This window comes from Neodiprion lecontei, chromosome 4 (assembly GCF_021901455.1).
Source record: "Neodiprion lecontei isolate iyNeoLeco1 chromosome 4, iyNeoLeco1.1, whole genome shotgun sequence".
In the NCBI taxonomy this organism is placed as follows: Eukaryota; Metazoa; Arthropoda; class Insecta; order Hymenoptera; family Diprionidae; genus Neodiprion; species Neodiprion lecontei.
Window position 1 is genome coordinate 39,998,092 of NC_060263.1, and position 13,171 is coordinate 40,011,262.

The window sequence follows — 13,171 nt, forward strand, 5'->3', positions numbered from 1 at the left end:
GTTTTGCTATAGTTAAATTATAGTTCATCATAGACCTGTTTTATCACTGTTCAAAGACCCGGGTCACTTGCTTCACGATAAACCAAAGTACGCAAATTCTCCAGTCGCTATGGAATTCAGAGTTATTCATCCGCTGGAGTTTGACCGACGAAAAAGCGAATCGCAAACACGGTGATCAAAATTCCTACGTCTAATTGCGTAAACTACGCAGCCCGTTTCACGCGGTTAAAGTTGTAAAGGTATTCACCTATATTCTTCAAAATGAAGTTCCTGGGTGCATTGGTATTCGTTATGGCTGTTGGTGAGTTGTTCGATTCAAATAAGCTCACGCGAACTTATTCATCAATCTATCCGATCATAAAATTAAAGAACCGCACGAGCTTCGCTTCTGTGAGATTTCAGTTTCAAGCCAAGAAGCGGATCGGTGATCCAGTTATTTTAACGAACAGTTTTACTCGACGATCATCCTTTGCCACAGTTCGATGGCAGTACGGAAGAACGTGACATCTTGAATAGTGAAGGAAGAACGTGACATCTCGACCGAGGTGAAATTTTTCATTGATACGACACCGGAAATTCGGATGTGTGAATTTCGAGAAGCATTTTTTTCCAACAGAGTCCGATTTTCCAATTGTTTCGATCATTTTCTCGTTTATTTAGCCTTCGTAATGCAGAACCAGAAACTATCACATACAATCGAACAAACAAATATCCTTCAATTCTAACATATTAATTGCACTGAAATTTTCAATTCATTAAACGAAGACAAAAATTATATACATTACGGAATTGGAATGATATTTACACAGAACCCTACATTGGGCTTGCAGAATGGTCAGAAGCAGCTTGGTCATAAAATCGAACTCGTTACTAAGGCTAAATAAATGATTAAATTATTAATACAATGATTGAATCTGTTGGTAAACAATGCTCCGTATAATTCATGCAACCAAAATTCCAATGCCCTATTAACGGAAAATTTGACCTCGGTTAAGATGTCACGTTCCTCTTTCACGAATTAATATTTTGAACTATATGTGCGAGAACGATGGACGTCGTGCCTTGTGTGAGTGTATTCAATGTCTGTTGCAAGTGAGGAAAAAAAAAAAAAGAAAAATTCTTGTGTTTTGCTGAGATATGATCGAAATATTCTCAGGTCATTTGCTATTTACATATTTATTCACTTTGGATTCACTTGGATTCACCCTTACTTAGATATTTACAGCGTTTTTTTTTTGGTTTTTTTCAGCATTTTGGAGGGCGCGTGGCTTTGATTGCTTACTCAAAAAAAATACAGCCGTAAGTTCTTGTGTCGCAGGAATTTCCAGTCCAGGCGATTCGGCTGCCGTTCGTACTGTTGACGAAATTGGCGAACCGTGGAGTTATCCATCACCGGGTCTAAACTCGGGACAATGCAGGTTGGCAAAAGTTGGATTTTTGGAAAATGTGGAAAACTTCTACTACTCGGATTTTTGCACATATACTTTATCAAATCTACATATACAAATCCGGTTTCGAGGCGAAATCAAGTGCTCGTAACGCACCCGCTGTTGTGCGAATTCCGCCGTCAGTCGCGTCAGCCAGAGAATCCGACCGAATGAACCCGCGACAAGACTCGCGCGTCGATATGTCGCGGTCAGATTTGTGAAACAGTTTTTTGCCGTTGTTCCCCTTCCTTTCTCACCGATAAACCCGTTATTAGCTAAAAACCATCCCGACACGAATCTGATGGCCAAAGTTTGCAAAGTTTAATAACGAATTAGCGGTGGGGAAAGAATTTAATTCTCTCTTCGCTGCGTTAGTACACGGAATAAAACTGCAGCGTTATACGAAACTTGACACGATTTTTCAATTACTTACATTTTTATTTCAGCGATGCGTTGTCAAGGCCAGCAACAAGTTTTGCTTAAGTGTTAAGCTTGTAATGATTCAAATATAACCGCTCATTGTACACGGCACGATCGGATGAGGTGAGACCCAGGGAGTGGGGCACCTGGTCGCAAATTTAACGAGAAAATTAGGTGACTTGGTCTACGTCTCTCCAGGAGGAAGAAGGTGCGGAGGTTTTCCTCTCTGAAAAGAAATCGTAATCGATCCAAAATCGACCAATTAAAAATAATAAAGTAAATCTAAACTACGAGGACATACCTATTAAATTAAAACTTAAACACTCCGAAACCCAAGCCCAAATTTAAAACGAGACGATATAGAACGAGAAATAATAAAAGTGCAATAAACAAATATAGTGCCTTGACGAAAGACGGTTATTGACAATTATTTATAATCTCAAGCATATCCACCAGTTTTAACCGTATACACTGTTTTAAACCATATACACCTGGAATGAATGAATTGTGGAATGGATGATCGAATGAATTTTAAACCCAATGACGGCTCATGCGTGGATATATTTATAAATGAATTAAAGTTTTCACTCTACTACTCATAGTTTATAAAAGATTTTTGATATTGATTTCGAATAATTTTTAATTTTCAAATAATCTTATAATACCTCGATCGAAGAACACGAGTACATGCATTTCACGTAAAATGTGGTGGAGTCACACGATTCTGCGTCTCTGTGATTCGCAATCCACAAGTCTGACATTTCGTAAAACACGCACCGCCGACACTAACTGCATATTTTACGTATAGTTTACGTGTAGCGATAAGACAGAAAACGTTTTAATTCGAATGTACGAGAAAGAACTTTGGCCACATCGGGTGATGTTGCCGGAGATCAAACGAACATTGACTTGGCTGTTAATCCGATGCCCTGTACTTTGATAATAGCACAGGTCAAACCTGTATCTTCGTCGAAACTGCTAGCCGTCAGGTTTGGATATCTTGACGTCTGTGTGGATTATACGATTAGCGTGTGCGTATAAAAGCTGGTTACTCTTCAATTCAAAGTTCGTTATTGACTACAGTTCGACCACAGAAGAAGTTGGTCTCGGTTATTAAGATTCGTAACGACGTGAGTTTCAGTACTGAATTCGTGAGGCGTAGTCAAGAGTCTTACTTCTGGTTGTCACAATGAAGATTTTCGTTGCATTTTTATTCGTTCACCTGATTGCTGGTAAGCCAACTTGTGAAACTATACGGCAAGACAAGTAGACTTAAACTCGATCGAATTTAGCCGCAACTTCGACGTATAACTGTGCGATATAGTTTTGAGCATCTCAGAATCAAGTGACTGACGGTTCTAGCATCTAATCTGTTGAATACTATTTAAGTTCAAGTTGACAACACTTCGTGATTTTTTACTAGCTAGTAAAATAAGCCGTTCCAATATTTGGTTGTTGTTTTACTTTCACCTGTGATTCACTTTCATTTCGTAGACCATGTTTTGCTTTCGTTCCTATACGCTTTCCTCTGTTACAGGAATCTTATGTTCCGAGGCTGATGAACCGAAAAATACACAAAATCCAGAGATGCTTTTCGGAACGTACATCGACATGCTGAGAGCTCTTCGTTTAAACCATTTGAATAATTATGATGAGGCCGTCAAGCAAGCCGTAATCGACAAGTGCAAGAAGAATGGTGGACCAAAGGCATTCGACGATGCGAAGGAAAGCCTGCTGAGCCTGCAAAATTCGATAGATTCCTTGATCATCGACACTGTGAATCAGGTTCAGCTTGTCGGCTCAGAATCATGGAACGCGCAGGAACAGATACCGAGACTTTGTAACACGTTTATTACTGTGTTGAACTCGACGAAGCTAGCTCTAAATTCAGTCAGACCTTGTCTGGACGAAGCGGAAAGCGCAACTGCCAACATCATGTACAACATGAGATTTGCAGCTGCGGATTCCGTCTGCGGGAACAACGGAAGTAACCTTATTTGTAAGTTTATTTACTACACATATAGTATGCATGGATCTTTTTCGTGGATATCGAAATACCCTCACAAACATATGCACGTAGTTATGAAACTAAACTGCTCGCTATAGTGTGTATTAATCTAGCAATAAACCGACACTACTACCGTCTTGGAAACCGAAAAATGTAAAAATGTACATGAAAAATATCACTTCTTGGTTGGTTCCGAACCTACGGCTCCGTGAAATTCGTTCCCGTGGATGCGGAATGAATCTTGAAGATACGCCACCGAAGGTTTAGATATGAAAATTGAGAAGGCGAAAAACGATTATGCAAATCCACCAGGTTTCAACGTTTTCGAATTGTTTAACCTGTTGTAAATTTATGTAACGTTCTCTTTTTTTGTCCAAGCATTTTACACGGCTCGTGGATTTGAGTGTATCGCTAACCTTCCTCGGAGAGAATGTTCGGTACAAATGCCGCCCCGCGATAATTCCACCGTCCTCACCGACGGCGTCCGGATTGCTGATGCTCCATGGTCTTATGAAAGATCCTATCCAAGCCTGAACGAATGCAAGTAAGTGAAAGATGAAAAATTATTGCCGTTATACTATACTCCAGTAGCATATGCTGCAGTGAAAGTTTTGCTCAAAAATGACTTATCATTATCATAAATCGACCAACAGAAGTATTCGGACGGCCAAAATCTGCGCGGTCGAAAGATTGAGTGGATGCGAACAACCGGAACCTGCCAGTGTGACGACTTCTGTATATGATGCTATCGAAAAAGCAGCAGGCTGTGAAAACATACTCAATGCCGAAGCATCCTCTGCGGCCTGAGGATAAGATGACTGCAAAGGCTGTAGGAGGAAGGTGGGACCTTCCCCATTTCGCAAGATTTTTAATGTAGATTTAGTGCAGTATGCAGAACACGTGAAATGATATTTTGATCGATGGGCTTGGAATCTTGTGGAATACTTTATCAAACCGTCTATGTGTATGTAAAGGTATATATATCAATATATATATATATATATATATATATACGATAGGACCTCAACGAATAATGTATGATAAATATCAATTATTTTCTGACGATCGATATTCGCCATGAATCTTACCCTGAAACATCCCTTGATCATTTTGAGACGAAGAGCAGGCTGCGCGTTACGACCGAGAAAGCAGGAATAACCCAGATGAGAAGCAGTGAGTTAAAACCGACGTGACGTGTCTCTTCGACGGAATTTTGTCATTTGAATTCCTTGGTATAGTTTATGACGTAAAGTTCACATCCCTCATTGAAAAACGATCCGTAAATTGATAGGCCATAAAACGGATGGGGCTGACTCTGAATTCTAGAGCTAATTTTCCATTTCACGTTGAGTCGAATGTCAATTAAAATCAACATGATACAGTGAATAGGTATTAAACATAAGAAAATTTCACAAGCAGCGAACAATTTATTATGAAAATCGAGGAAAAATTATCTATAAGAAAATCGGTGAAAGCCTCAACGTCGACTACAGTTTGCATGAAATGCACCAGATGCGAATCGCCTGACGTGAATATCTTGCGCTTTTCGAAGCTGGAGAGAATTCTCCGCACGTCCAGTCGCAGATTCACCTTCGGAATCTGAGCCGGCTGAACGGCCCAACTTCTAGTTCTTAACCCTGGTAAGACTATTCACGCAGACTCGATATTGATACCCGCCTTTTTTGTATTCCTTGGCAAATATCGAAAACTCGCAAATCGCGAAAAGGTCGATATTTTACACCCTCGATGAAGCCTCGGGTCAATATTATATACTATACATAGGTATATTCGCTGTCTTGCAGACCGATGCGTGATATAGGAAGAGAGAAAAAACAAAAAGAAACCGTGTAAAACATAGTAGGTACAGACAAGTATGCGTACATGGCGTGCGAATCGGAGTGCAGACGGAGAAATGAATCGTGTGAAACAAACGACTAAACGAGATACATTTCGTATAAGCGTGTGTATTCGTGTTTGGTAAAAGTTTCGATATAAATAGTTGAAGTCTTTTCAAAGAGTAGCTTTAAATTCTGATGACCGAATCTTGGTAGTAAGAATACAATTCGAGACGTATAGAATGAAACATTTCATTTCATACATTTGAATATGGTCCCTACATGAAAGCAAGTATTTCGAATTCAGTCTAAAAAACTAGACACAAGATATGATAAGTGAAAAGATATGAATACGAAACTATGAATACTAGACTCTTCTAACAGAGTATAATTTCAAAACCGCAATCTTGGAGGCGATTGTGAATCGCTCATTCTGGATCGAGGGGTCGGTAAAAAAATTCCCGGGGTAACTTGAGAGAAAGAAGGTGGAAAATATTCGGCGGCCGAGCGAGTATCATCAAGGGGGAGGGAGAGAGATAGAGAGAGAGAGAGAGAGAGAGAGTATTTATTTGATCGCGGTGTAATACCCCCTAGCAACCATAGGCACACACACACACACACACACACATATATATATATATGTATGTATGTATGTATGTATAGAAATAAATTAAAAAAAAAAAAAATTATACATACGTACAATACATAATATGGCGGTTAGTTAACAATACCAAAATAATGTAATATAGAATAATACAAAAACTGAAATAAAATATGAATAAAAATAGAAATAGAAATAGACACAAACCGAATGAAAAGCGTACATACAAAGAGGGCAGCTACATTCTGCGCGCATAATACATCGTACAACATTCATCAGACATCATACAGCATACATCGTACAATACATCTGTCGATTTCAATAATTTCACAAACATCACCCTCGCTGCACATGCTCAGCCTCTTTCGCTCGCAGATATTCTAGCAGGCCAATACGAAACACCGGCAAAGTGGACGCTGATGTGATTGACGGAGGCAAAGAGTTCCAAAAGTTAACGCCAACATACGCGAAAGACTTTTGATACGTCACCGTACGAGCCGACGGTAGGACAAGAGTGTCAGTTCGCGACGGGTCACGACGACGTGATGCATACTGACTTGGCTTAAAACAGTCGAATAGGCCAGCAAGCCCTTCATGTATGGCCTTATAGAAAATGCAACCAATAATGTACAATCGGCGATCGCGCATGGTGAGCCAGCCGAGCCTTCGTCGAAAGTCAGATATGTGCACAAACCGCGTTTGACGAAAAACATAGCGCACACAATTGTTGAGCGCAACAGAAATTTTCCTATCTAGGCCTTCGGAAATGTTAGTGAACACTCCTGCACAGTAGTCACTTATCGGTAGGACAAGAGACGCGACCAGGCGCCTCTTAAGCGCAACATCCACGTCATAGGTTGTCATCCTCAACCGATATAGAGTAGACGCGCTACGTTTACTCACTTCAGTAATGTGTTCCGTCCATGACAGTGTTCTATCTATTATAACCCCAAGATAACAAAATCTGGTTACACAATCAATAGGATGACCCCCCAGACTGAGAGGAGGGAGCTGCGTTGCACAGACCACGTTTATATATTTAGAGCTGCCAATAACCATGGCCTTAGTTTTATCTACATTCAGTCTAAGACGGTTCTCTACACTACATAACCAGATACTCTCAATATCAGCATTAACTAAGGCTAATGTTTCGTTCACTTTAGACGGCAAGCAACTGAGATATATCACAAGATCATGTGCCTGAAGCAGATGGCGACATCGCGAGACGCAATGGGGGAGATCGTTTATGAAAAGTGAAAATAGCAACGGTCCGAGAACACTGCCTTGCGGTACACCTGTCAGGAGAGGACGTACCCGCGAGGTCGTACCACTAGAATCGCGAACCACTTGCATACGGTCAGATAGGTATGAGTTGAACCACTCAAGTACGTTGTCAGATAGTCCGAAAGTTCGCATCTTCGACAGAAGCAGCGCATGGTTTACCATGTCAAACGCTTCAGAGAAGTCCTGAAACACCACCAAAGTAACCGTGCGATCATCAATCGCAATCCTACAGTCATCCACCAAACGCAAGACGGCTGATCGCGTTCCCATACCCCCACGAGATCCAGTCTGACGTGGATCGAGATAATTACCGCGCGCAAGATGCACCCCGAGTTGATCATATACTATCCGTTCGAGCACTTTAGAGAGCGAGCAGAGAAGCGATATTGGGCTAAAATCTGACGGGCCAGTGGGATCGCGAACCTTCGCTATAGGCACGACAATTGAGGATTTCCACAACAACGGATCCGATGCCGTTGTGAGTAGAGAGTTCAGAAAATATACAATCAGCGGCATCGGTAGATCTTTTAATGTCTTAAACGCCTGTATCGGAAGGTTATCAGGGCCACATGCACGAGTTGTAATACTTAACAGCGCGCTGTTGACGCATCTGTTCGTGATCGGCGAGAACATGAAGGATTCTATCTGCCTCTCGGCAAGGTTCTGTACCACTGGGCAATCATACCGCACAGTCACAGTACTAGACAAAAAGTGTTCGTTAAGATCATCGACAGTAATCCCACTAGGTAGAGCAGCCGGTGGTTTTTTACACTTGGCAAAACCAAGGTTCTCCATCTCACGCCAAAACGATCGCGCACCACCACAAGCATCGAACCGCTCTTGTATGTAAGTAGTCTTGGCGGCTGCTGAAGCACGCTTCACATCTCTACGGTACGCGACATATTCGGCGAAAACTTCCACACTGCGAGATCTCTTAAAGGACCGGTAACAGGCATTGCGCTCTTTCATCAGACTTCTGATATCTACCGATAGCCAAGGCGCGGATGATCGCCGCAAAGTAAATTCCCTGACAGGAACAGCACAATCCAGTACCTTATTCGTAAGGTTATTGAAAATTGACAACCGTTCATCCATTGAGAGCAGCAACGCAAACTGTGAGAAGTCAAACGTAGATAAGGCAGTAGAAGCAGCATCAAAATCGGCACGATCCCACGGCCGGTATCGAATAACACGCGCCTCTTGCTTGGGCACACCATACCTGACAGCAGCATATATAAGATCATGCCCTGAGAGAAATGGACTCGACGATTGACCCCAGGACTCAAGAAGATTAATATCGTTAATAGCACATATATCGAGCCAGGTATCAGAGGTGGCAGTATGATGAGTGAGCTGCATTGGTACGATATCATATCCCTGCGACGCAAAAAATTCACTGAGGTGAACCGAGTCATAAGCTGCAGATGTCAGATCCGCATTGAAGTCACCAATGGAGAGAGAAAGAGAGAGAATTGAATTGAATTGAACTTTATTACAGATTGTATACAGTAAGACTTTATAATAGCCTTTTTGGGGCATACAACCCGCTCTCCTAATATTAGGTTTATATTATACAGACATTTAGTATTTCATACTTTAAACAATTTTTGCCCTAGATTTTTGTGTATTAATTTTTACAAGAAATAGTGTGTCCGTGGATGGTTAAGTTGAGTTGTATACATCAGGCAGTTTTTGGGACAAGCATTTCTTTATCCCCGTTATTGGCATGTTTAAGTGTTCAAAGAGATTATACCTGTTCTATACTTGTGGAGCGTGTACCGTAAATGAGCTGCTGCATATTACAGTACGGTGTTGAGGTACGTATAGACAAAGCTTGCTTTGCCTAGAGTCCCTATGGTGAACTGTCTTAACATATTTTAGGTTTTCGTACAAATATTTAGGCGTTGTGACGATGTATATATTTTGATAGACGAAAGTAAGAACCGAAGTTCCGACGGATCAGCGGATCAGCGGATCAGCAGATCGGCAAAGTAGTAGGCCTACGACTTTAGAAGGAGAGAGTTGTGTATGGAGGTGTCAGGAAATCATAAAGTGTGTGAAATTAACTCAAATCCTGATCAGGTAACAAATTCAATAAATAACGACGAACTGAAACAATAAATAAAGTCACACCATTCTAAAATTATAAATACGATACATCAACACTGTCCCTTCAAATTCTTGAAATAATTGTTCCGCTCGATTTTATCTACATACACTTTTACCGTCCGCTTTTATGTAACTATTTTGTTTTATTCTTACTCGACTATTGTCTCTTACATCTTTCAACTTATGCACCTGTGCATACCACTTGTATTTTTTAAACTATCAAACCAAGTTTGTTGGGTTGCGACGTGCAGGGACTATAAATTGGGTATTTTGTACTGTTAAATTATGATGGACTTCTTCAACCAAAATGACCCAAATAAGTGCATAATTTTCTTTTTGATGGTCACCAACTATTTCTCGAAATTGTCTATTTATTTCCCTTTCTTTTATATTTGACGTACAACTAATAAACTAAAATTCATTACAGCGTAGAATGCTTCATTACATTTGATATTAGCAATGCGGTGCCTGACAGCTTTCTTTCTTCTATTTTAAGCCACCGTACTTTGATATAAGTCGGCGTAATATGCCGGTCTCTGGGTATATTATAAATAAACCTCACACATGCATCTTGTGCTCTTTGTAACTTGCAACTTGGGTTACTAGACAGTACCCTCGATAAGGATGAGACCATTGTCAACAATTGGAAAGATTAGGAGAGAGAGAGAGAGAGACGGTGGAGAATATACCGGAAGCCGACAAATAACTCGGATGTTCTCTGCTCTGCAGATCCGTCGGCAAATCCGGTTTCGAGGCGAAATCAAGTGCTCGTAACGCACCCGCTGTTGTGCGAATTCCGCCGTGAGTCGCGTCAGCCAGAGAATCCGACCGAATGAACCAGCGACAAGACTCGCGCGTCGATATGTCGCGGCTGCCCGAATGTCTTTCCAACTATAATCCGCGGGCCGTTGCGCCAAATATGGATGCGAATACACGGAATATCGGTTTTCAGATCAGAGCGGTCAGATTTGTGATTTAATTCTCTCGTCGCTGCGTTGTTACACGGAATAAAACTGCAGCGTAATACGAAATTTGACACGATTTTTCAATTACTTGCATTTTTATTTCAGCGATGCGTTGTCAAGGCCAGCAACAAGTTTTGCTTGAGTATGAAGCTTATTCCACTGTCGGCTGACTCGTTCGTCAATCTGTTATCGCTTCGGTCAAATTTGATGAATAACTTGAAACAAATATAAGCCGGGCTTTTCAACCGCCTAAGAAATTAATTGAATAGTCAATTTGGTAAACACAAATTGAATATCAATAGTCATTTGTGAACTTTACAGATTATTTTGAGCTTTGGGAATTCATCGACCATACCATAGCCGTCGGGGGATTGAAAAATCACCAAGGTTTTGCATTGAAAATGATCGCAGTGTGTTGTATATTCTACATGAAGAAAAAATAAATTATCAACCATAAAGCGATTGCGAGATCAAAATGCATAGTTTTTTTTCTGAGGAAACCGCATTTTATTTCTTTTTTTTCCGTACTCGAATTCAGGATCCTTTAAAATAATTTCTCTGTTCTAGTCCTGTTTCCTACAATAATTTCAACTCACATCAAAATACATTGTAAATTATATTTGTGCGAATTCGCGATTATAAGACGAACAGCGAATCCGTTACAATCATTGCCAGCTTTGAGATATTAATAAACGCGAGTCTCACGGATAAATAAATTTATTTTATCACGTCTTGGAAGGCCGGCCGTTTCATTCCACAGACTCCACATCCAGGACCCTGAATCACACCGTGGATATCCTCGTACCGCGACTCACGAGCGCAAGGCGATTGAGATGAAAAGCATTCTGATTTCTTTCCGCCTTATCGGAGAGAAAGATTTCACCGACGTTACGGTAGTTCGAATCAGCGGGTTCATCCCTCGCGTTAAATTCGTGGCTGAGTGTTGGCCCACTTCTTCCTGAGCCGGAATTTTTGAACCCTTCACGTGTAAATGTTCGCCCTCAACAATTAGTCTGATAGTTATCATTCTCTACTCCAGCGGTCGACGATCGTTGTTATGACTAATACAATACCCGTACGTGTCCGTGTGATAGATTGTGAGCGCGTAGGTACGAAAATTCCAACCAAAGTTGGCGGAAATGGAATGGCAGATTCAGAGGAAACGCAAAATAAGCATAAGAATGTGTCTTCGCCACCTCAGTGACGCGATGACGCTACCAGAAGATCCATCACAGGACTCACGAGAACCTGGCTTCTAAGCACTTGCAGATCCATAGAAATGTTAGAGGATATTCAATACTTATTGTAAGTAGAAGTGAGGCCTGGAGATTTCTTTGTCATGAATTGCGAGGGTGAGTGAACTCGTAACAGGTTCTGGAGTTCCATCGGCACCCGTCATTTTCACGCAATACAAACATCATACCGTGCGAGTTTGGTATTTGAGACGTCTGTAATGCAATGATTGCGAGAGGACGATTTTCGACAGCCGGGTTATTCGGCGACCCCGCGAATCTCGCCCCAACGAAATCTCCCGTCAATTTCATCGACACTCATCTCCCGCGTATTCCGACACGGCAATCATTCATTCGCTTTCGATACACGAACGGCCGTCATTACTGCGCGGGTTCACTCGACCAGCAAAATCCACCGATAGTACGACCCCGATTTCGTCCAAGGTCGAATGCGCCGCCGATCGCGAAGCGAGTCGAACGATTCTGACGGGTTTTTCCTCCCGGCAGCTACGCTGACATTTTTTTCTCCGTTAACATGACAGGCAGCACTCGTTGAGAAGTATACCTGTAGTTACTCTTAGGCGCGTTGTTCCAGAAAGTCAAACATTCTAGTTATTTCAAACAAATACGGTAATATTTTACTCGAGACGTGATGGCGTGAATGCTAAAAATGAAAAATGCGTCCTAAAATATTTCTGTCAATGTTGAATAAGTTGTACGGAAAATTATACGACAGATATCGTAAAGTTTGGCGAAGGTTATCAAACAAATGGTCTCTTCATAATTCCTCTCACGAAAGATCGTTAAGGAGGAGGGGGTAAGGTTTTCAGCGTAAAAAAACCAATTTTTTAGTGAATTTTTTTTAAAAGTATGGATTGAGCAAAATTTAGTCAAACCTTTTGCGCATTGTTAGGTATACTTTTAAAAATGTTCTGTAATTTTTTGATGCGGAAATATTCAAAAACAAGCCGGTGACAGAACTTGCCCCAGTACGTCTCAGAAAAAGAACAATTTGCGGTCTTCACTATGTCTCGGTCGGAAGTTATCCTATATCAAAAACCATTAGAATTTAGTCAAAATATCATCAAATCCTCCCCCCAACGTTTTTTGATTATTGTTTTTCATCATTCAAAAATTTTTGGCGGCCATCTAAAGTGTAAACTGCTAGTTTTCACGAAAAATCCCGCCATTTCGTGGGTGGGAAACCCCCTTGATGTGAAAAAAAAAATTTCAACTACACGTTGGGGGGAGGTATTTTATATGTAGAAAATGTGTACCAAGTTTGAAATG

The 13,171-nt window shown here is 41.1% G+C and overlaps 2 protein-coding genes and 1 long non-coding RNA gene across 19 annotated transcripts in view; 1 reads left to right on the plus strand and 2 right to left on the minus strand.

The window, feature by feature from the left end:
* Positions 1-13,171, minus strand: part of LOC107221776 (pleckstrin homology domain-containing family G member 5) — a 164,319-nt gene that overhangs the window by 41,830 nt on the left and 109,318 nt on the right. The gene's annotated exons all lie outside the window — the stretch shown is intronic.
* Positions 95-4,924, plus strand: LOC107221777. 3 transcript variants are annotated; one of them, XM_046738175.1, is made up of 6 exons: positions 117-121; positions 2,876-2,882; positions 3,017-3,079; positions 3,385-3,846; positions 4,234-4,399; positions 4,509-4,924. In XM_046738175.1, the coding sequence occupies exons 3-6, from the start codon at positions 3,037-3,039 to the stop codon at positions 4,660-4,662; spliced, it is 825 nt and encodes a 274-aa protein (XP_046594131.1). In that variant the 5' UTR covers positions 117-121; positions 2,876-2,882; positions 3,017-3,036; the 3' UTR covers positions 4,663-4,924. The 3 variants fall into 3 exon arrangements, with proteins under 3 accessions (XP_046594132.1, XP_046594131.1, XP_015516387.2); XM_046738176.1 differs by lacking the exon at positions 3,017-3,079 and having other exon boundaries at positions 95-121; positions 2,876-2,878; positions 3,435-3,846; XM_015660901.2 differs by lacking the exons at positions 117-121; positions 2,876-2,882 and having other exon boundaries at positions 2,906-3,079.
* LOC124294134 lies at positions 1,278-2,843 on the minus strand. Its single transcript, XR_006904025.1, has 3 exons — positions 2,513-2,843; positions 1,861-2,073; positions 1,278-1,725 (listed from the first exon to the last, which is right to left on the minus strand). It is a non-coding gene; the product is annotated as an uncharacterized LOC124294134 (long non-coding RNA).

Bases quoted from the DNA above. Each gene is read 5' to 3' on its own strand.
- LOC107221777 (XM_046738175.1), top strand. From the start codon at position 3,037: ATGAAGATTTTCGTTGCATTTTTATTCGTTCACCTGATTGCTG. The intron at 3,080-3,384 runs GTAAGCCAACTT...CCTCTGTTACAG, and splicing joins ATTCGTTCACCTGATTGCTG to GAATCTTATGTTCCGAGGCT. The intron at 4,400-4,508 runs GTAAGTGAAAGA...ATCGACCAACAG, and splicing joins CCAAGCCTGAACGAATGCAA to AAGTATTCGGACGGCCAAAA.